Source organism: Musa acuminata, chromosome BXJ2-3, assembly GCF_036884655.1.
Source record: "Musa acuminata AAA Group cultivar baxijiao chromosome BXJ2-3, Cavendish_Baxijiao_AAA, whole genome shotgun sequence".
Taxonomy (NCBI): domain Eukaryota; kingdom Viridiplantae; phylum Streptophyta; class Magnoliopsida; order Zingiberales; family Musaceae; genus Musa; species Musa acuminata.
Genome location: NC_088340.1, coordinates 40452873 through 40474762, shown reverse-complemented (window position 1 = coordinate 40474762; position 21890 = coordinate 40452873). Strand labels below are relative to the sequence as shown.

The 21890-nt window shown below is 41.8% G+C and overlaps 4 protein-coding genes across 7 annotated transcripts; 2 read left to right on the top strand and 2 right to left on the bottom strand.

Moving 5' to 3' along the window:
* The first annotated feature begins 7 nt into the window (after nt 1-7).
* On the top strand, nt 8-7396 carry LOC135608255 (uncharacterized). 2 transcript variants are annotated; one of them, XM_065100932.1, is made up of 7 exons: nt 8-89; nt 178-232; nt 510-613; nt 2171-2487; nt 2681-2732; nt 6578-6711; nt 7026-7396. In XM_065100932.1, exons 4-7 carry the CDS (start codon nt 2343-2345, stop codon nt 7085-7087), a joined length of 393 nt encoding a protein of 130 aa, XP_064957004.1. In that variant the 5' UTR covers nt 8-89; nt 178-232; nt 510-613; nt 2171-2342; the 3' UTR covers nt 7088-7396. The 2 variants fall into 2 exon arrangements, with proteins under 2 accessions (XP_064957004.1, XP_064957003.1); XM_065100931.1 differs by having other exon boundaries at nt 7023-7396.
* On the bottom strand, nt 2972-5737 carry LOC103978782 (cytokinin riboside 5'-monophosphate phosphoribohydrolase LOG8). 2 transcript variants are annotated; one of them, XM_009394710.3, is made up of 7 exons: nt 5082-5737; nt 4668-4765; nt 4547-4577; nt 3803-3902; nt 3625-3704; nt 3404-3547; nt 2972-3194 (listed from the first exon to the last, which is right to left on the bottom strand). In XM_009394710.3, exons 1-7 carry the CDS (start codon nt 5190-5192, stop codon nt 3105-3107), a joined length of 654 nt encoding a protein of 217 aa, XP_009392985.1. In that variant the 5' UTR covers nt 5193-5737; the 3' UTR covers nt 2972-3104. The 2 variants fall into 2 exon arrangements, with proteins under 2 accessions (XP_009392985.1, XP_009392986.1); XM_009394711.3 differs by having other exon boundaries at nt 3625-3695; nt 5082-5730.
* Nucleotides 7397-8082: 686 nt separating the features above from the next.
* On the top strand, nt 8083-13896 carry LOC135580829 (carbamoyl phosphate synthase arginine-specific large chain, chloroplastic-like). 2 transcript variants are annotated; one of them, XR_010485461.1, is made up of 5 exons: nt 8083-9513; nt 9961-10656; nt 11018-12579; nt 13336-13451; nt 13589-13896. XR_010485461.1 is itself a non-coding variant. In XM_065100928.1 (4 exons), exons 1-3 carry the CDS (start codon nt 8203-8205, stop codon nt 12554-12556), a joined length of 3546 nt encoding a protein of 1181 aa, XP_064957000.1. In that variant the 5' UTR covers nt 8083-8202; the 3' UTR covers nt 12557-12579; nt 13589-13896. The 2 variants fall into 2 exon arrangements, 1 of the variants encoding a protein (XP_064957000.1); XM_065100928.1 differs by lacking the exon at nt 13336-13451.
* Nucleotides 13897-14760: 864 nt separating this feature from the next.
* LOC103978784 (IQ domain-containing protein IQM1) lies at nt 14761-17470 on the bottom strand. Its single transcript, XM_009394713.3, has 9 exons — nt 16824-17470; nt 16620-16734; nt 16462-16527; nt 16302-16390; nt 16133-16220; nt 15900-16037; nt 15706-15798; nt 15530-15631; nt 14761-15450 (listed from the first exon to the last, which is right to left on the bottom strand). Exons 1-9 carry the CDS (start codon nt 17339-17341, stop codon nt 15055-15057), a joined length of 1605 nt encoding a protein of 534 aa, XP_009392988.2. The 5' UTR covers nt 17342-17470; the 3' UTR covers nt 14761-15054.
* Nucleotides 17471-21890: the final 4420 nt, after the last annotated feature.

The window sequence follows — 21890 nt, the reverse complement described above, 5'->3', positions numbered from 1 at the left end:
ATATGCCATTTATGAGTCGCCTGCCAACACTCTAAAACCCAGAGTCACGGAAGCTGGATGCATTCTCGCGTGATCCTGTGTCTGAAAAGGTGACTTGTTTTGATTGTTGGCATTAATTTGATCAATATGAACAGAGCTTTAATCTCCACTTGTCCCTGTTCCATAACATGTGTACAGAGATTTTAACGATGGATTGAAGCATCGCAGTATATGTTGCTTCCACTTCTTATCGGTACGTAATGCAACGTCTCATATTATTGTTGTTATTATTTTGATAGTGAGTTGCATGGATAAGATGGGAAGATGTGGAGGGGTTCGGTCCTACTCGAACTGGAAGCGAACTAGCGAGAGAGAGAGAGAGAGAGAGATGCTATCCGATATATATCGTCTTTCTTTGGCACTTTCGATCGGTTGGTGGGTGTTGATAGACATTATCTGCCCCAAGTCGATTCCCATTCAGTAAGACTTCTTGATCGAGCTTTCATTTTATTCTTTATGTTTGTTGCTAGGGTCGGCTGTTCAAGTGGTGAGTATCTCCTGCTACTGATTGCCTTCGCTGGAGCCTCACATGAGAAGCAATTTTCGTGTCCACTCCTGTGGGGAGATTATCTTGGTAACCTCATCCTTTCTTACGTGTATATTGATAAGACCTTAAAGTTTTATCATAAAAAAAAAAAATAAGTGATCATTTTGAGGGAAACAGCCTTCTAGTGTTTGTCAAAAGTTGAAATAATATTTCATAGATGAAAAGAAATAGATGCATTCATATTTATATAGTTTCACAGTCCATCAATACTTAGATTTCTAATAAATAAATAAATTTTTACTATTTTTTTATTCGATTGAATTAGATAAACTTAATAAAATATTATTCAAAGCTTAAAAAATAAAATATTTATTTTTATATATGTATAAAAAAAAACACACACACACATACATACATACATACATATATATATATATATATATATATATATATATATATATATATATATATATATATATATATATATATATATATATATATATATATATATATATCCTCTTGATTATAAAATGTTTTAGGTTTAGAAAATTCTTGACTTTGTTTACTTCACTACTTAAGATTGTTTTTGGTTTTGAGATACTTTTGCATTTAATATTGGAACGTTGATAGATGGGAAAAGCTCCTGCAAACTAAACTTCATAGGCCGAATTTACTATGTTCTTGTAGCAGACAAGGATTAAGTTGTTCCCTGGAGGGTACACAGAATTTGACATTGGTGAAAGGAACTAATAAAAATAATGGACACAACAGTAAGAATTTGCTACAGGTAAAAGGATGGTAGATCGATTGCATACATGCATATCAAAAGAGATGGCACGTACATTTAGCTTACAATGCCACATCAATCGAATTTAGATATAGTTATATGTACAATACTCCTCTGTATTAATCAATTGCAACCTATGTAGTTAGAACCAAGGTCTGTCATACCGAAGTATACCGTCCGTATCGGGCGGTACGTACCGGTCCGACAGTTTACTGGTACGCGGACCGCCCGGTACCGTTACAGTACTATAGCACTATACTGTAGCACTGCTACAGTATAAAAAAAATATAAAATTATTCTGTACATCAGGGTGTACCGCTTGGTACGTCATGATGTACCGCCCGGTATATCAGCACCGTACCGTATCGAGCTAGGGTCGAAACGCCGGTATGGTACGGTACGACGAACCTTGATTAGAACCATAATATAATCCATAATTCTCCTATGAAAGTTTTCAGTATAGAGATAAAAGGCTATGATCTACTCATCATCTCTACCGGCTGGTTCATATACGTGATCTTGATCTTAATGTGCATGCATGTCTTGCTAGTTCATATACATGATTTTAATGTATATGCATCGTCTCCATACACTCAATACTTTTCATAAAAAAATTAAACCCTTATTTCTTTCATGCATGTATTTTTTTCCCATTTGAGAAAAAAGAAATGAATAATTTTATTATACCAAAATATGCTTTGGATGTAAATTCACTTTCTATACGTAATAAATCTAACCATGTTTTTTAGTGTACTTACTACTGCTGTAGTGAGCCTTTCTGATGGCTTTAGTCCATGCTATTTTGTTCCTGTCTAGTATTTGCACCAGTATTTTCTTTTACACTGGGGTGACTGCAGGAGCCACGATTGCTGATGGGGGGATGCAGCAGCATTCGGAGTGCTGGTACACTGCAGAACAATCAACAAGCTGACATGTTCTGTGCTCGATTGGGCCAAATCTTATCATCTTTCATGGCAGAGGAGTTGTCTGGACGCCAACAGAGATCCAGAAATAAGAAGAATTGTACAGATGAATCAGCCTCTGTGCACGCACCTCAAAGCGGATGAGGCAGGCAGCGATGTGTCGTCGTCGTCGCCACTGAGACGGACTTTTGTACTTGGCAGCCGTGAGCTGTCCTTTGGCTTGTTGCGATTGGCAGATCCATGGCGTCAAGGTTTGCTCCCATGTTAACTCTCTCTCCTTCAAGCACTAAATAAATCTGATGCATCACGACGCAAAACTCAAAAATGAATTGCTAGTGGTCACTTGGCTACTTAAGCTTAACTTGCTCATTGGTTTCAGAATTGCGTAATGTTCATCTCAGGAACATCAGGACTTCTTCATCCATCTGAAATCTTTGTGTGCAGATCATCCTACATTAATGTGTGATCTTCCCTGCAGTAAAGTGGAAGACCTCTGGTATGGCCACATCTTCATTGATGCTATTTTAGGTCTGTTTGTTTATGCTTATGCAGCCTATTTATCATAGTCAATGTGCCTCTTGCTTTTCAAGAATTCTCTATGATATCTTAATGCATAAGAAGGACCAAATAATGCATGATAGATTTTGTGTCAATCCTCCAATCCATGCTCATGCACAAAATGTGCAGATTGAAATGGATTTGATGCTATGCCAGACATGATGCAATTAGAGAATATAGATTCACAATTATGAGCACCAATACTTTTATTGGAAAGTCAAAGTGAGAGCAGTTCTTCAGTGAACAGCTCTTACAGCCAGAGGCTTCTCAGGCACAAACTGTCAAGCAAAGAATCACATGAATCAGTTCTTCAGGGTGAGCTTGGAGCCTTGGAGTAACCTAGATGGGAAATCTCCCAGTTCTGTCGCGGAGCAACTTCTTTGTGCAAAGGAGTATATAGCTGCAATCCAAGTGAATGAACAAGATCAAATTTTGCCCAATCTTAGAGCCATAATAAACAATCAAATGCTAAAAGAACTCAAAACAAACTGCTGTTCATTTCTTCTATTTAGGATCATGTTCATTGTGGCATGGGCTTTCACATGTTCTAGGCAGCTTTATGTAGCTAGATACAAAAAATAAGGTTGAGAAAAGAAATGGACAGTTGACCTCCATTTTTGTAAGCAATTCATCTGCAGTTGAAGCAGAAAGCACTATATGTCTACAAGCTGGCTTTATAAAGCCTTCTTGCACGCCATTATCAAATAGTTCAAGCAAGGAGTTGTAATAGCCATCAACATTTAATAGGCCAACCTGTACAGACAGACAAAATCCTCACCATTACTCTTGTGGAAAATCAATAGCATTCCTTGCAAAAGATGTACACTCACTGGTTTATCATGAATTCCAAGTTGTGACCATGTTGTCATCTCCATCACCTCCTCCATTGTTCCATACCCTCCTACAATGTCTGGGAACTTTAAGAAGAGCATGGTAGCACAAGGCAATAGGAGCATCATACATGCATAAAGAAACTTGAGCAAAGATTTTATTGGTCATATACCATACCGGGAAGTGCAATAAATGCATCAGCTTGTTGAGCCATTAAAGCTTTTCGCTCATGCATGTCTGAAACAATTTTTACTTGCCCCACAGTCTCTCCAGATATCTGGAAACACAGAAAGAGAAATTGTTGTGCTCCTTATTCTAAACAGTGAATAATTCATAGATGATCAAAGTCTTTATTTTCCTCAAGATTTTCACTATTTTTGTCTACCAAAGAACCAGTCAGGACTTGCAATGTAGAAACAAGTGGAGCATAACTTTCTCCCCCATATTGCTGCTATATTGGAAATATCTAACATGCATATTCTCTTCATGTTTAATTGTTAGAGATGGAAGGTCAAACCAATCAAGTGCCACCAAATTGTCCACAGAATCTTATAGATGGACATTGAAGTTTTTGCCCATCCATATGAAGGCTTATAGCAGAATTATACATATGAAGGCTCATAAACTAAAATAAAAAAAAACTGCTAGGAAATTTAAATTTAGACCTCAGAGAAACTTATCCATGGCTGAGAGTCTGAGACCCCTCCTGGCTTCTGAACACTCCAAATTACATGCAAATCCACATACCATTATCGGTTTTACACATAATCTTGCCTCTGATTGCTATCACATTAATCTATGAAATTTATATACTCTGAAAGACTTGGGTATATCCAATTTAGGAGCTACAAAAACCCACAAGACATCTGAAACAAACAAGAAAAATAGAGTGGGGGGAAAAGGCTATTTGATAAGACATACCTCAAGGGGCATGAGAGCTTGAGGAATAACCCTGCATGTGTTCACAAGTAAATTGAAAGCATGAGCAGAGTATGATAAACCATGCAGAGACTGTAGAGCAACCAGAAACATAAAAGCTTACCCAAGAACATGGCAACCTCCATCATAAACTGCCCGTGAAATCAGACCCATCAATCCCACACTCCCACCACCATAAACTAAATCGATCCTTCTCCTCACCTGCAACACATAAAACAAGCTATAATCGATCTACTACAACAACAACAGATCCAAAGATCCTATTGTCATGAAACCAATAGAAAAAAAGGCAATCGACTCTCTTTGTTCCAATCCCTCCAAGATCGAGTTTTGAAGCGATACAAGTTCCGAAAAGCTTGTATCTCAGATGCAACAGAGGAGGAGGAGAAGGCTCAGCGAGAAGGAAGAAGAGGTATCGGCTATAGTGGAAGACCAACGCCGACGACCGCCGGACCTTTAACGAAGACAAGCCCTCAAAATTCGATTTCTTTGACGGCAAGGACCACCGAGGGCATACCAGTTCGCGACCCAGATCAAGAGCTGCATCGCTGAAGACTGTTCGGTTGCCAGAGTTGCTGCCGCAGAAGACGCAAATCCGCTTGAACTTGCTCCGGGTCTCGTCGCCCATCTCTGCCCTCCAATCTCACGGCGCGACCGAGAAGAACATAAGATGGGTATATATAGGGAGAAGGAGAGCGAATCAAGGCTCTACAGTCGCCGTCCTCCTTTGAACCAACCGGCATCAAGGATCCTCTGCGGCTCTCTGCTTTGTAGCCCAAAGCACCATCGAGAGGCCCAACAACTCTAACCCTTCTCCCATTTACCACTCTGTTTTTACTCATCCTTCTTTCCTCTCTCGTAGCGCAGGAAAACAGGACAAAGTTCGGAAGGAAACACCGCCAAAAAGACGAGAGCTTTCCCATTTATCCATCAACAAAGCTCTCTCGTGGATGTGCGCAATGGACAATCCTCCGAGTTCGATCGGTGCAGGCCGTCAATTAGATATATGTAGATATATATCAATTGATGTGCACCGCAGGGTCTTTACAGATCGATTTCCTGCATGGGACGAGTTCAATGATATGAAGAACAGACGGATAAACATCAAGATTGTTTTCGTGATTCTGATTCTAGGCGAAAATAAAAGGCACATCTTTTCTTCTTTCTGTGAAAAATCTATCACATTTGAGGGGGAAAACTACGAGTCATATCATCTTTCTTGGGGGTTATGGAAGAGAGTAACAAGGTCAACTGGTGGACGTGGCCACAACTATGCGTGTAGCCACCAAGGAAATCCATATTATACTTGGCTACCTAATCCTATGTGCTTAGTACTGTCAGAAGAACAACTCATGACATGATTTGAGCCTATTTAAAACAGCATGCGGCAGATCTTGGTTGTCAGCAACTCATGGTGGACAGAGATGAGAGGCAAAAGAGATGATTTAGCAAAGCATGCTTGTTGCGCATGCCCAAATACTTCAGAGAGAGAGAGAGAGAGGATTGGTGTTGCAGATGCAGGGTGATGTTAATTAATACCAGTGGAGAAACCAAGCCTGGAGCTAAAGTAATGGCATAGTTTCTTGTACAAATAGGCTGTGTCATGAGTTGTTGCAACTCTGACACTCATCTGATATTGGTTTCACTCTACAAGTCTCAACATTTAGGATTGCATTTAGCTGGGCTACTAGTTTTTTTTTAGTTCTTTCTTTCTAGAGACTTGCAGTAATGGTTTGGTTATAAGAAGACATGATGTTCTCTCTGTGCTTTGATGACAATGTAAAACCTCCAGAGGCACTAAATTAGCATATATCACTCCTAAAGATTTAGAATTTATGCAGCATCATTTGAAGAGGAAAAAGAGTTGCAATTCAGAGATGGTTGAGATGTCTTGCATTCAGGCCTTTCTATTTGTTTTATCAGGCTTTTATGAAAATGGATCCCTTGCAGATCTCATCCTAATATGCATGCTAACAATACAGGCTTAACTTAATCATCATCTTCTGTCTACAGGAAAATATTGAGAACTACCATACTTGGTCTCTGGCATCATCCTGCATGGGGAGGGGATTACATCATTGCAAGGGGGGGAAGAAGGAAGGAGAAAGAAGCAGAGGAGGAGAAGAAGAGAAGGAAGAGGAGCACTGGTGAGTGTACTTCAAACTCTTATACTTGTGCTTCAATCTCTTTGAGAGCACCATGAAATCACAATAATCATGTTAATCCTCGTTTCCTAAATAAGGTTGCTCTTACACATTGAAATCGACACTGCATGCATCTCATTTTGATTGATGAAGAGATTTGGTGGGCATCTGGTTTTTCACTACTTGGCACTTGCAGAAAGAAGCAAAAAGTCCACCCTGCTTTTTGCTGATACTCTAACAATCTTAACATTAATTAATATGAGCAACAATGATGATACATGTGGATCATGCATTAGTACTTTTGATTCCATCAGCAGGATCCCTTCCCCAAAAGAAAAGACTGCAATCAGTGAGGCAACCATGGCAGGTCTGTGGATGATGCAGGTCCACATCCAGTGATGGTGCTCAGCTCAAAATATCCTCAATGGAGTGGATGACATTCCAAGTGCTTCACCTACTCTGGTCAATCCATTGCCAACTGTTCCTTTCCACAATATGATTTATGTTGATGCATCTGATCATATGTGATCAAGCATCCCTCTTACTATGTAGCAGTAAACCTCCATTGATATGGGAAAAGTGTTCTCAAGTCTCAACTACTTTCTTAAAAAAAAAATCTCTTTTCTCTTTTTTTCTTTTTTTGTTGGTCAAAGGGAGTGAGGCCTTAAGATGTTGCATATATTATACATTGATGCTCGACTATTCTCTTGTTAGTCAAAGAGAGTAAGGTTTCATGATTAATAACATAAAGATTTTGTTGAATATTACGGTCTTATTTGATAAATTGTCTACTGATTGGGTATATTTTGAATAATAGTCTCCGACATTGATCCGCGGACCAAGCCGTGCTGACTCAACAGCCACGGCATATATGTTCACCAAAACTGATGATATCATCTGATATGATTAAAAATATATATATTAATTAATTTATTTTTTGTTTTAAATCTATAAGTCGAATATAAATGAAGAAAAAGTAAATTGCATAGCAATGGAAAAAAGAAATGGTGTATGTGACAATTTCGATCATATTAGTATTAATATGATGAATAAATGTTCTTCCGATTCAATTGTGGCCGCACAAAATATCACAATGCAACCTTCATCCACGGCCACACAACAAACCTCCCTCATACGACTCGACACCCACGAGGCTACCCAAATCCGACGTGGACCTCCGGCGAGCGGGATAACTGGGGTCCATGGTCAGGGTAACGGTTTGGGCACCAGCCGCGCGGTACGGGTATAGGGCGCCCTCGTGCGGATGCCATGCGGGCCATCTCTGCCCGTGTGGTCCCCACGGAACCAAAACCCTACTCTTACATCGTTTGGGGGTGGGAACAGTTCCCGTTATATAGGCGTGGATGATCGCAGTGAACCCGAGCGAGAAGCCGCGCGGCTGCCTCCCCAAATACCTTGCCTTTCTCTTCTCTCCCCCTCTCCTCTCTCTCTCGCTCTCTCTCTCTCTCTCTCCCTTTGGCCTCCTCTTCCAGCATGGCTGTCTGCCACCACCACCACCACCACCTCCTCCTCCACCACCGTTATCGGATCCGCTCCTCCTTCTGCCCCTCCCCTCTGCTTCCATTCCGCAAGCCACTCTCCGCCTCGTTCCCCCTCCCTAAGCCACGGCTCCGCCTTCCGCAGCTGGTCCCGCGCCCCCTCCGCCTCCAGCCAAGGGCCTCCGCGAAGGCGGCGGGGGAGGCTGAAACCTCAGAGCGGCAGCGGCCGGTGGGAGGTAAGCGGACTGACATCAAGAAGATCATGATCCTGGGGGCCGGGCCCATCGTGATCGGGCAGGCGTGCGAGTTCGACTACTCCGGCACGCAAGCGTGCAAGGCTCTGGTGGACGAGGGATATGAGGTGGTGCTCGTCAATTCCAATCCGGCCACTATCATGACCGACCCCGACCTCGCCCACCGCACCTACGTGGGCCCCATGACCCCGGAGCTCGTCGAGCAGATCATCGACGCCGAGCGCCCCGACGCCCTTCTCCCCACCATGGGCGGCCAGACCGCCCTTAACCTCGCAGTCGCCCTCGCGGATTCAGGCGCCCTTGCCCGCCATGGCATCGAGCTCATCGGCGCGAAGCTTAAAGCTATCAAAACCGCGGAGGACCGCGACCTCTTCAAGCGTGCCATGGACCGCATCGGCCTCCGCACTCCACCCTCCGGCATCGGCAACACCTTGGAAGAGTGCCTTGCTATTGCCGATGACATCGGTGGATTCCCCCTCATCATTCGCCCCGCCTTCACCCTTGGTGGCACAGGCGGTGGTATCGCCTACAACCGCGATGAGTTTGAGGCTATCTGCCGTGCCGGGCTCGCTGCCAGTCTTACGACCCAGGTCCTCGTGGAAAAATCACTCCTTGGGTGGAAGGAGTACGAGCTGGAGGTAATGCGTGACCTGGCCGACAATGTGGTGATCATCTGCTCGATTGAGAACATAGATCCCATGGGTGTTCACACGGGGGATTCAATCACGGTGGCGCCAGCGCAAACGCTTACGGATAAGGAGTACCAGAGACTCAGGGACTACTCTGTGGCCATCATCAGGGAAATTGGGGTGGAGTGTGGGGGATCCAACGTGCAATTTGCAGTAAATCCAGTGGATGGAGAGGTGATGGTTATTGAGATGAATCCAAGGGTGTCACGGTCATCTGCCCTTGCTTCAAAGGCAACGGGCTTTCCCATTGCTAAGATGGCTGCTAAGCTGTCAGTAGGTTACACGCTTGATCAGATTCCAAATGATATTACAAAGAAGACACCGGCTAGTTTTGAGCCCTCCATCGATTATGTGGTAACAAAGGTATGGCCTCGTTATTCTTCTACATTACATATCATAGATGTGCTGATTTCTTTAGACCAATTCTGCTGGTCTTAATTTTTTCCACTCTGTGATATAAAAGCTTGATTACTGGATCATATTCCTTCCTGCAATGTGTTGCCTGTGTTTCTTTGTGCTCATTTCCTCAAAACAAAGTTTTCAAAGTTCTAAGGGGGACATAAGCAGTAATCCCTTAGAAGATTATGCCAAAAGCTTTATGCCAGTCACAATTGTATTTTATATTTCTCAATTCAAGAGCTTGAACGAAAAGTAATGTCTGAGCTTCAAACACGTGAAATTTTAACATTTCTACTACCTTTCTTCTCCAATTGCTCTTATTTGTTAGTAGCAATCTATTCTTTCTGCAAGTCATGATGCATGCCCATGGTATTGCTTCACCTCTCTGCTCTCTTTGTATATCTGATGCAGATTCCACGTTTTGCTTTTGAGAAATTCCCTGGTTCAGAACCAATCTTAACAACCCAGATGAAATCTGTTGGTGAGGCAATGGCACTTGGGAGGACTTTCCAAGAATCCTTCCAGAAGGCAGTTCGATCATTGGAGTCTGGGTACTCTGGCTGGGGTTGTGCACCCATTAAGGAACTCAACTGGGACTGGGATCAGTTAAAGTACAGCATGCGAGTTCCAAATCCAGATCGTATGCATGCCATATATGCAGCAATTAAGAAAGGAATGAAGGTAGAGGAAATTCATGAGCTGAGCTTCATTGACAAGTGGTTCCTTACTCAACTCAAGGAGCTAGTGGATGTGGAACAGTTCCTCCTGTCACAGACACTGGACCAGCTGACAAAGCATGACTTCTATGAAGTTAAAAGGAGGGGCTTTAGTGATAGGCAGATTGCTTATGCAACTTCTTCCTCGGAGAGTGACGTCCGATCAAGGCGCTTGTCACTAGGTGTGACTCCAGCATATAAAAGGGTTGACACCTGTGCTGCAGAGTTCGAGGCAAACACTCCCTACATGTACTCCTCTTATGATTTTGAATGTGAATCAGCTCCCACTCCAAAGAAAAAGGTGTTGATATTGGGGGGTGGACCTAACCGTATTGGCCAGGGTATTGAGTTTGATTACTGCTGCTGTCATGCTTCTTTTGCCCTTAAAGAGGTCCGTTTTGCTCTCATCACAATATTTTTATCCTGTTTTCTGTACCTCTTTATTACTTGGGGATCATGCTATTTATTGTTGTTGTCATTTTGTTTTGCTGAGATTTTGTAAGTTTGTCTCTGGTTCCACTTAAAGTAATTTATCATATTCCAAAGCCGTGTCCCATGCATTTTGTCATATTCTTGTTACATCTCAGGTCCTCTACCCTTCTTCTATCTTCTTTTCATTATTCATCTGTAAGGCTCTGTAAATTTCAGGAAAATTTGATTTTGAATGTCTATTATTGGTATGCTGACTGTATTTTCTTACTTATCGCTACAGTAACTAAATTAATTTTCTTTTGGTATTTTCTTGTTTCTAGAATGGATATGAGACAATCATGATGAACTCAAATCCAGAGACTGTATCCACAGATTACGATACCAGCGATCGACTATACTTTGAACCTTTGACCGTTGAGGATGTTCTGAATGTGATTGACTTAGAGCGGCCAAATGGTATTATTGTACAGTTTGGTGGGCAAACTCCTTTAAAGCTTGCTCTCCCCATACAGCAGTATCTTGAAGAACAAAAGTTGGTAGCTTCCACTGGGACAGGGCATGTGCAAATTTGGGGAACATCACCTGATTCCATTGATGCTGCAGAAGATAGAGAACGATTTAATGCAATTCTCGATAATCTCAAGATTGAGCAACCTAAAGGGGGCATAGCAAAGAGTGAATCAGATGCCATATCGATTGCGAGTAAAATTGGTTACCCTGTTGTAGTCAGACCTTCTTATGTCTTGGGTGGACGTGCGATGGAAATTGTTTACAATGATGATAAACTTAGCAAATACCTTGAGAATGCAGTAGAAGTTGATCCTGAGCGCCCTGTGTTGATAGATAAATATCTCACAGATGCCATCGAAATTGATGTGGATGCATTGGCTGACTCAAATGGGAACGTGGTAATTGGTGGTATCATGGAGCACATTGAGCAGGCAGGTGTTCATTCGGGTGACTCAGCCTGTTTGCTTCCTACAAAAACTGTGTCAAATAAGTGCCTGGATACAATTCGCCAGTGGACAATCAAGCTGGCCAAAAAACTTGATGTATGCGGGCTTATGAATTGCCAATATGCAATTACTGCTTCTGGTGATGTATACCTTCTTGAAGCCAATCCACGTGCTTCTCGCACTGTCCCTTTTGTCTCTAAAGCTATTGGACACCCCTTGGCAAAATATGCATCTCTTGTCATGTCTGGGAAAAACTTGCATGAACTTGGATTTACAAAAGAGGTGGTGCCTAGGCATGTGTCAGTCAAGGAGGCCGTACTTCCATTCGAGAAATTCCAAGGATGTGATGTTCTTCTTGGCCCAGAGATGCGTAGCACTGGAGAAGTTATGGGAATTGACTTTGACTTCCATGTGGCTTTTGCCAAGGCACAGATTGCTGCCGGACAGCAGCTTCCAGCTAGTGGTACAGTCTTTCTCAGCCTAAATGACTTGACAAAGCCACACCTTGCTTCAATCGCTCGTGGATTCCTAGAACTTGGTTTCAAAATTGTTGCAACTTCTGGGACGGCTCGTGTGCTTGATTTGGAGGGTATACCGGTGGAGGTTGTTCTTAAGATGCATGAGGGGAGACCTCATGCAGGGGATATGCTAGCAAATCGTGAAATACAAGCTATGGTGATAACAAGTTCTGGTGATGCTCTAGATGCAATTGATGGAAGGCAGCTGAGGAGGATGGCGCTGGCGTACAAGATCCCAATTATAACAACAGTTGCCGGGGCATTAGCTACTGTGGAAGCTATTAAGAGCTTGAAACATAGCTCTATCAAGATGCTAGCATTGCAGGACTACTTTACTGTTTCAGATGAGCATCCAAAGTTGCAGGCGGCATCATCTGCCATTTAGCCATGTTTTTCTTTTATATAGAGGTTTTTCTCTTATCCACTTGCTGTCTTTTGTTGCTCCAATGTAGCAGTCAATGATTTGTATTTAAATTGTCCACATTGCATTAACATTTTTATCTAGTTAATGTTTGTGCCGCTGATATGCACAGCATCAATTTGATAACTCATTCATTTTTCTTGCTTATTTTGGGTTCTTTGGTTGAGAAACTCTACGAGCTTTTTTGTCTATTTATTATTGTTCTATGCTTACATGGAAAATGTACCCAGAGCCAGGATGACTCATTTTCAATTATCTTTGGCAGTTTTGTTCAAGGGTTTCAACTCTGCCTTTTAACCATCGTTCTTAATAAAGAAGTTTATTTTCTCCCATCCACTGTCCTCGATGAATTTACTTCTAAAATTCTCCAAATCATTTATAAAATGTCAATAGCAAGCCATCTTATCTTGTATATGATTTGCTGTTCTTGTTATTTGAAGTTCTGAAATGTGCATCTTGCTTTAGCAACTGCAGAACATTCTGATTCCCTCATGATGCTTTCTCTGATCATTACTCGTTTTTATTGTGATTAAGAATCAATAAGGGAACCTTTTCTAAACCATAGTGTTATAATTCAGCAATCATAAAATCCATGTAATCTTTTGGCTTTTAACTGCCCTACATCATGTTCTGAACCTGATGTGGATGCCAGCTGACTTTTTACATGGAAAAAAATTCCTCTTTTCATGAATTGGTACACCTAGTAAGATGTACAAAAGTAATCTGAGCGAATGTTACTTCAGGTTCAGTATATTTCTCTGGTGTTTAGAGTAAACGTCTTTATGATACGCTGGTGCTCTTCTACTTTTGTAAGTTTACCATATCACTGTGGAGCTCGAAAATCTTACTCGAAGACCAGGTACTACTTTAGTACCATTAACCTTGTTCCTTTAATACGTCATCAGCTTTGCGTCCTATTCTTATTGCCTTCTTCTACTGCACTTGTAGTTGCTATCAGTCATCGATAATTGAATAACCATGACAACTTTTTTTCAGGGTTGCAGCTGCATTGAATCAACAAACTAGATGTGATGTTGGCAGTCTTGTTAGACTGAACTGCCATCACTAGTGCTGAAAGAAATGTGCTGGCTGGATTTGTGTATACAACTCATCAAGCTTTTTGTGAGATCTACATGAAGTTGCAAACCCAAAAGCCAAATGTAGGGCGCTTGGAATAACAGCTTTTTGCACCGACGGGTTTCAGTCTAACGTGATAAAAAATGGAAACGAAAAGATTATGTAAACAGAACGGTTATGAAAACTAGAAAGCATTTCTTGTTTAATGAAGATTATTTAAATTTTCAGATTTTCGAGCTTGTCTCAAATGTGTGTTAACTGCATGCCTTGCTAGTTTGAGGGGCTAATTTGTGTCATGCTCTGTTCTTCTGCATTGTGTTGACATCATACATTTTGGTTCCACCTTGTCTGTTGATTAGTGTCTGAAGCGATATGTTTCTTCTCTGGAAGGATAGAACTGGTTCACACCTCAGCTAACTACATGTCAATCTCAGGCAATGTTGGTACAAAATCTCCTACATGATCAGCCCCAGCTACTATTACATTTGATGCCACATTCAGTTGCATGACATGGCAGTAGAGTGTTTTTTGATGGAATCTTAGCAAATCCAGTGAAGAGAGAAAGATGTTTATGTAGAACCAACAGGTATCTTGACTTCCTCTACTTCCTGTGGCTATGCTTGTCTGAGATCAAACCTATTTCTAGGCATTTCTATGTTCAATGTTGTCATTCTATCTCTTTTCTTTGTTTTTTTGTCTTCCTATAACTGATGATTGAGTTGTTGCAACATAGAACATCGATATACTAAAACTGTCTGGTTTTAGAGATCAAAATAGTGATCATAATGATCTCAGATTATTCTCCACATCCTAATTATTTTATTTTTGTCCCTCCATCAGTTCTCTATTAATCTCATGACTTGTAATCAAAATACTCAAAAGTGAGTTATCTTAATTTCTTAGATAAAACTGAATTTTGGATCAGAAAATCCAAATCTTTGCAATGTTTTCATCAGTATGAATGATTTTTCTAAAAATATATTTGAGTTTGGATCAAATCTAAATTATCTTTCTTGTTAACTCACAAATTTAATCTTTCCAAATTCCAAACACATCCCCACCCACCAATCATTCACAACTAAAAGATCAAAAAGAAGACTCTTCAGTTTCATCTAAAATGAAAGAATTCTCTCGATTACATTTATCCAACAAAAAATTACATTAGGATATATTGAAGTCATGTGCTTCATCTCAAATGAACAAATTCCACCCTATGCAAAAGAATCAGAGCAGCAAACAACTGCTTCAGCTTCACCAACAAAATAACAAGAGAATTCACTGGTTTTCTGGATGCAGGTTTCTTCCCCTGCATGCAATCCCAGAGTTCTTATTCCGTGGAGATCTAGTGTTAGCTTCGGCACCGAGGCGTGCCACCAATCAAGCAATCACCTCTTGAGTTTGGGAAGGGTAAGACGGACTGTGGGGGTCGGAATGCCCATGTACTGTAGCCTGGGAGACAGCCTCACCTTGGGGCTCGGCCGCGGCGACGGGATCGGGAGCTTGACGCCGACGGGCGAAGGAGCCACCCTGGGCGAGAGGTTGACCTGCTCCAGCGCCATGGACTGGAGATCCACCGGGTAGTCGCGGACGCACCCGATGCGCGCCCCCGTGCCCGTCGTCCATCTGCACGACAGGCGCCGGCCCAGCTCCAGCGCCACCGTCTTCCTTTCGTCTTCGGCTTCTGCGGCTTTCTCACCCACCATCTCCTCCTCAGCTGCAACTGCTGGCTTACTTCTCTCCTTATCGAGCACGGGGAACTCGTCGTCGTCCACAGAACATTTCTGAGAAGCAAAAGGCTTTGTGTTGGATGCGTGCGATCTCATCTGCGTCTACGATCGAAGGGAAGAAACGGAGATTTACCTTGACATCGGTGAGGTCGACATTGTGGTCCTTAAGGAAGCTGATGAACTCCCTAAAATTGTCTTCGGTCGGGAGGTAATGGCCGCTGTATGGCCATATAGCCTGAGGTAATCACCAAGCTCTGTCATGACCTTGACTTTTAGATGAACAGGACAACTGTGATAAGGTAATCGTACCTTGAGAATTCCTTCTTTGGCAACCATCCTTCCAGCTGCTGTCGTAGCTGCCCCAGCGAGAAAGCTCGAGTGCTGGAAAGTGCCTTTGTTCTTCTGCTCATGGAGGCCAAACAACAACAGAGAAGAAACAAAGATGAGTTCATCGAGTTTCCTGCGGAGAAGTGAAGAGTTTGATCGATGGATATGATGTGCACCTGCCCGACGTACAGTGCCCTTGATGTGCTGAGAACGAAGATCCACTTGGATCCTTCGGTGGTGTTCACGGGCTTTGCATTCTGTCTGTACACGAGCTTCCCGTTCTCCACCGTGACTTCATATGCTTCCCTCTCTTTCTGCAAGCAGGTGATGATGATGACGATGCATGATCAGATACAGTATGTATGCACACATCTCTGGTAGCATTGGTGTGATCGAGCATGGAGCTTACCGGACCAAGATAAGTGATGCACTGCCCTTGAAGCTTGTTTCTTGGGCACTTCTCAAGATTCACTTCTCTTCCATCTCCAACATCCAACCTTCACATTCAACCAGAGGAGGAGGATGAGAAAGACAGAAAAGATGAGCAGAGCAGGTTCGACAACAGATGTACCACATACCAGTAGAAGAATGGCTGACTGCTCTCACTTCCGAACCAGACGTCGTAATACAAATGCAAATTGTGCCCGTAGCGATGTCGCGGATCGATCTGCACGGATCAACATGGTAAGTTTCTCTACTGCTTCTCTTGTGATGGTAAAGATTAGAGATGATGCTTACAGCTTCCAGCCAATGCTGCAGTGCTAACTTCTGAGCCTTTTCATCCTTGGAGAGGCCTTTGCCAACCTGAGAGAGATGGAAGCATGCACTCATGAGATTGATTGGATGTACCAAGAACAATTGCTGGATTCGTAGCATCAGATTGAAATCCAAATTACCCTGGCTAATCTCTTCTTGGCCCTCGCCCATTTGGAAATTGCTGTCTCCGGCTTCTCGACGTCGAAGAAGGAGACCGAACTGCGCTTGAGAGAAGCAAAATCCAGTGCCTTCCACCTACAGGCGGAGGAAGAACAACAGATGAGATCCGAATGAGGTCAAAGAAAAGGGTGGGAATCATGGAGTAAGAGTCAGAGACGACGAACCAGAGTTCCTCCACCACCACCGCACAATCTGCCAGGTTTCTTCTGGTCCGGTAGCTCTTGTAGACCTTCTGCACCGTGGTCGCGGCAGCGTCGAGCTCGCTCAAAGGCCTGGGCGAAGAGAACTCGAGAAGCTGATGCGGGAGCTTCACATGGGGCGCCGGGAAGTTCGCCGGGATCTTGAGACAAGATGGCTGCAGCGTGACGTCGTCATCACCTATCGCTTGGTCGCCGACCGAGGCGGCTGCATCGAGCTTCGTGGGTTCAGGTTCCCAGTTCTTGAAGCTCAATGATCTCTCCATGACCGCGTCATGGGCCGCCGCCGCCGCCCCAGCACCGGCCACCATCTTGTTCGACGAATCACTTCTTCTGAAACTGAGTGATCTCAGGAGCCTATTGGCATCCTTTTCACCGAAGCTAATGGATCTCGCTACGGCAGCTTTTGCTTCTGTCAAACCGAAGACTTTGCTTCTCATGACCCCAACCCAGTTCCATGAGAGCAAGGAGAAGGACAAGCCCATGGGACTTGCTGCAACCAAGTCTCGCCTACAGAGGAATCAACCCTGTCGAGGAATCACTGTAACTAGCAGATCGCAGGAGGAAGCCAACTGCTCTGCAGCAGAAGAAACAGATCCTTCAATCAACTTGTGCTTGTGATGGCCAACCATCCCTCATATATATATATAGATATATAGAGAGAGAGAGAGATGCAAGTGGAGAGAAGGGGGAGATGGATGAGAGAGACCAGTCGTCGCCGGACTTCCATCCACGCGCCCACTGTACCGCGTCCTTCGTGGAAACCAGAAGTGACACAGTATTATGTGGAATAGTTTTGGAAAGACAGGGCTGCCATGACCTTTCCAGCTTCGGCCTTTGAATAGTCAAGCTCGTGCGGATAGAATATTTGAACGAGAGAGAGAAAGAGAGAGAGATAGGAGACATTGTTGATTGACTGCTGCAGGAGAGAGAGAGAGAGAGAGAGAGAGAGAGAGAGAGAGAAAGAGAGAGACATTGTTGATTGACTGCCGCAGGTCAGCCTCCGCGAGTAGGCCTCGTGAGGTAATGGGAGCCGTACGGTCTACCGACAACCAACCCCGTTTCCGAGATACGTTTAATGGATCAAAATATTAGGAAAATTTACAGAAAAAAAGGATAGGTTAAAATACTCCTCGTAGAATTGACCCCAAAAAAATCTCATCCTTTTCAGTCAATCGTGACTGCTAAATTAGTCAAATAAAAATATCATAACTAATTGAAAACCCAATACAAATTAATTAGTTATGTATGTATTCTGTTGATTCTGAAATAGGACCATAAAACCTCATATTATACAATATTTCAGGCAAAAAAGGGTAGCGACAAAATATAATTAGATTCCTAAACTTTAATTCTGGACTGTTGGAACATTTAAGTAATCTTTGAATTAAATTGCAATCCAACGTACACATAAACATTCATAAATGATGTTTATGAAACAGGCATTAATTATGGTGGACGAGCATTAACTGCCCTCTCAGTCAATGATTAAAGCAAAGCCTGTTGCGTGTCACTGTTACCATTACTCATTAAGATATTTTTCTTTATTATTTCATGTATTTGTGACGCATACTTACTGATCGATCAAATCTATTATTAAAATTCTTATAATATTGATAGTGATCCTTTACACGTGGCATAGTGGGTTGGCACGGCTTGGTTCGCATGTGCGTAGGATCATCCACGTCGACGTTCGATCGACGATGATTATAGTCTGGCGAGGTTAGGCTTGGGCTCTGGCTTTAAAGTCGGGGACTCCCTAGGGTTGATCGTTTGCTTCATGGTCTTCGGTCCCTGCATATAGGTCGAGGTCGGGAAGGAACTCCCGACTTCGACTCCTCTGAAGATCTTGTTAGAAATGAATGGCAATCCGCCATATGGTCGATCCCACAAGGGATTTTTATCCTTCCCCTAGGGGACCAGTTGTACCTGTCATATTTATTACTGTCGATGCTGTACTCGGTCGGCGCCGACCCGATCTTTGCAAGATGACGCTATACTCGGTGGGCACCATCCCAACCTTTATGGGACGACGCTGTACTCGACTGGCGCCATCCCGACCCGATCTTTGTTGGTCGGCACGACACTCATTCGACATCGTCCTGACCTTTGCGGGACAGTACTGTACTTGGTCAGCGCCGCCCAACCTTTACGGAATTAGCGTTGATCGGGGGGTACAATCCGACATGTTGTCCTTGATGTTGTTGTGGCTAAGAATAATGGTCGGAGGGTAAGTTCTTAAGATATGCTCTATCAAATATGTAATCATGACAAAATACAATGATAAATATATCAATAAGAATTATTCAAATGGGGAGAAAGGATTCACAACAGATGGTCAAATATTATGTATAAGCTTATGATTTGTCCATCGAATGATGATGTTTTTCTGGTCTTTCAAGGTGGCATATCAGAGTTGTCTTCTACTAACACGCGCAGTCAAACATCGTCTGCCACTTTAAAGGTGCAATGTGAAGATGCATTAGCTGAAATCACTGACCATTACCGATGAATTCGAGTTGCTCAACTAAGATTTCCCTTTCTTTTTCTTCCGAGAAGTTCAATTCCGATGTTTGAATTCATATAAAAGCTTGAAATATAAAAAAAAAACAATAGTTATCATATTTTGAATATTGATAAGTTTTTTCTCCATACCAAAAGGCATCAATGTGTTATGTTTAAATGATAATAATAAGGTGATGAGTCTTAAATGTCATAATAAGATTATCCATATATTATCTTATGCGTATAAGTGTTTCATCGTCAGATGCAGTATTTTGCGAAGCAATAAATAATCAAATGATCGATACTGTCAATCCATGCAATAAATATAATTTGTCTTCATGCATTAACTTGTAGTTTTCCATCAAGTCAACGCTGGAAATTTTGACCAAGACTTTGGACAACGTGCGGTCTCCCAGCCGCGCAATCTTGGATGACAAGTACGTAGGAGCGCTAATCCCAAACCACGGAACGAAACAGGTCGCAACACGTAAAGCATACGAGAGAGAGAGACAGAGAGACGGTGCGTGGTTTGGAATTGTGCCCCCGAGTGTTGGCAGGGATTGACCGTTGACTTGTGTTCCGACGTGAGATAGATTTTTCCGGCGTCTTTTTTACCCTATGAAAGTATAATTTGTCCGAGCAAATCTGACTATACGCGTGCTTCCTCCTCTGACTGGATAATCCACACCCGTCCCTACGTCACCGTAAGGATGCTACGAACCTCCTCGACTTTCTAGAAAACTGATGGTTGACTTCCTTTATCTACGAAGTAGTAATCCATCATTAAGCATATAATAAAAAATCAACCCACAAAGCTTGCTCTTCCGCAACACAAAGAGAAAAACACAAACACAAAACAAAAACGCTGCCAACATTGCTGCCTCTTACGAGCTACAAATAATAATAAATCATAAGACCGTCGAAATATCATGAACGTTTATGTGGGCATCTTAATTGCGGTGTTTTATGTCGGTCATCGAGTCAACTCGCATGAGTCAAAGGCTTAGCGAAGGTTCAAACTCCGGTGCACTTCAAACTGCTACATCGAAATTTCCATGGAACTTAGGACGTGGAAATTATTCTGTATGCAGAGTCTGCGACTTAACTTGAGGTCATAGTCTTCGTTGGACAATTGCTCTCGGTTTCAGACGCAGAAACACAAGTAGTCGCTGATATATGAAAATTTTATGTGACGATTGAAATCAAATATCTTACGTATATTATTTGAACACGTTGATCGATTAGATATCTTGAATGCCGAAAAGCAATAGAATGTGTTTATACCGTACTATAATCTATATTTCTTTCTATTTAAAATATTATTATAATCGATGGAATAGGAATATATTGAAAGTTAAGACAAGAAATCTAGTATGATCTCAAGAAGATTTCACTTATATATAATCTTAGTCAGAATCTAATAATCTCGATATATCTTAACCAATTAATTAGGATCTAAAATATAATATTTTTTCGTTTTGCCCGTTAATCGATGAGATATAAAAAGAGTTAAAATAAAAATAAATAACTAAAATTTATTAAAAAATAATTTTACCCTAATTATATTTTAATTTTTTTTAAAAAATATTTATACTACATGAATTTAAAAAATGAGTCACTGCCATCAACCCATAGCCTGTCGATATCGAGCTGTGATTCCTACTGAAGTCGACGACCCTACATGTAAGATATTCATGTGATTCCTACAAGAGCCCCATTCGTGCTATCGTCCGATCGATAGTCGTCCTTGATAAGGTCAACGCATCATGTGGGTTATAAACTCCTACCGCAACAATGTCACAGTAACATTATCTCCCAATACGACAACTACCCGATGTAGGGCTAGCAAACACAATAGGTCATCACCCTTCGTTATGTCACCGTCGACGACAAATTATCAATGGCACATTATTAATCAAAATTGAGCAATATCTTTCTAATGCCGGAATATAGTAACTTCGCCTCCAATTCTACCTAGGAGGGTGGGAAAATATCTAATACTTGCAAATATGAAAACAAAATAAAGGGGAAGACGAGTATGAATACATACAATGTCCTAAAGACATGGAGATAATGTAATATAATCATACGATGTAAGTGTTATACGATCGGAATAGAAACAATAATAATTTAATATAATTTAAATAGATCTAAGACGGATATAAACATAAATAGATCTAGATTCCTTGACAATCTACCTTAACTTAAATTTTAATGACATCACTCTCATACAAATGGTAAGAAATAAAACTATTATATAAAAATTTTATATCAAGATTGAAATTAATTTTATGTCAAGTGCATATCATCAATAGAATTTCTCGTATGTCGTAAAGTAACATATCATATCATAATCTGTACCGTATGACAATCCATGAATTTGCATAAGAAAGAAGCTACATTTTACTTTTTTTTCTTCTCTCTTGATCCTATAATTAATAGAGCAAGAAACCTATTGGTGAGTGAAGAAACGAGAGCAAAGATTATATGATCCATAAAAGGTCTTAACTATATATAAACGAGAGCAAA

What these genes read in the sequence shown, in the direction of transcription:
- LOC135580829 (XM_065100928.1), top strand. Translation starts at nt 8,203, where the DNA reads ATGGCTGTCTGCCACCACCACCACCACCACCTCCTCCTCCACCACCGT. An exon ending in TCGATTATGTGGTAACAAAG is followed by an intron (nt 9,514 to 9,960) that starts GTATGGCCTCGT and finishes TATCTGATGCAG; the next exon opens with ATTCCACGTTTTGCTTTTGA. An exon ending in CTTCTTTTGCCCTTAAAGAG is followed by an intron (nt 10,657 to 11,017) that starts GTCCGTTTTGCT and finishes TCTTGTTTCTAG; the next exon opens with AATGGATATGAGACAATCAT.
- LOC103978782 (XM_009394710.3), bottom strand. Translation starts at nt 5,192, where the DNA reads ATGGGCGACGAGACCCGGAGCAAGTTCAAGCGGATTTGCGTCTTCTGC. An exon ending in GGAGGTTGCCATGTTCTTGG is followed by an intron (nt 4,578 to 4,667) that starts GTAAGCTTTTAT and finishes GAACACATGCAG; the next exon opens with GGTTATTCCTCAAGCTCTCA. An exon ending in AAGCTCTCATGCCCCTTGAG is followed by an intron (nt 3,903 to 4,546) that starts GTATGTCTTATC and finishes CTGTGTTTCCAG; the next exon opens with ATATCTGGAGAGACTGTGGG.
- LOC103978784 (XM_009394713.3), bottom strand. Translation starts at nt 17,341, where the DNA reads ATGGGCTTGTCCTTCTCCTTGCTCTCATGGAACTGGGTTGGGGTCATG. An exon ending in GCATCACTTATCTTGGTCCG is followed by an intron (nt 16,038 to 16,132) that starts GTAAGCTCCATG and finishes ACCTGCTTGCAG; the next exon opens with AAAGAGAGGGAAGCATATGA. An exon ending in GGGCACTGTACGTCGGGCAG is followed by an intron (nt 15,799 to 15,899) that starts GTGCACATCATA and finishes CTCCATGAGCAG; the next exon opens with AAGAACAAAGGCACTTTCCA.
- LOC135608255 (XM_065100931.1), top strand. Translation starts at nt 2,343, where the DNA reads ATGAATCAGCCTCTGTGCACGCACCTCAAAGCGGATGAGGCAGGCAGC. An exon ending in AGTAAAGTGGAAGACCTCTG is followed by an intron (nt 2,733 to 6,577) that starts GTATGGCCACAT and finishes TTCTGTCTACAG; the next exon opens with GAAAATATTGAGAACTACCA. An exon ending in GAGAAGGAAGAGGAGCACTG is followed by an intron (nt 6,712 to 7,022) that starts GTGAGTGTACTT and finishes TGATTCCATCAG; the next exon opens with CAGGATCCCTTCCCCAAAAG.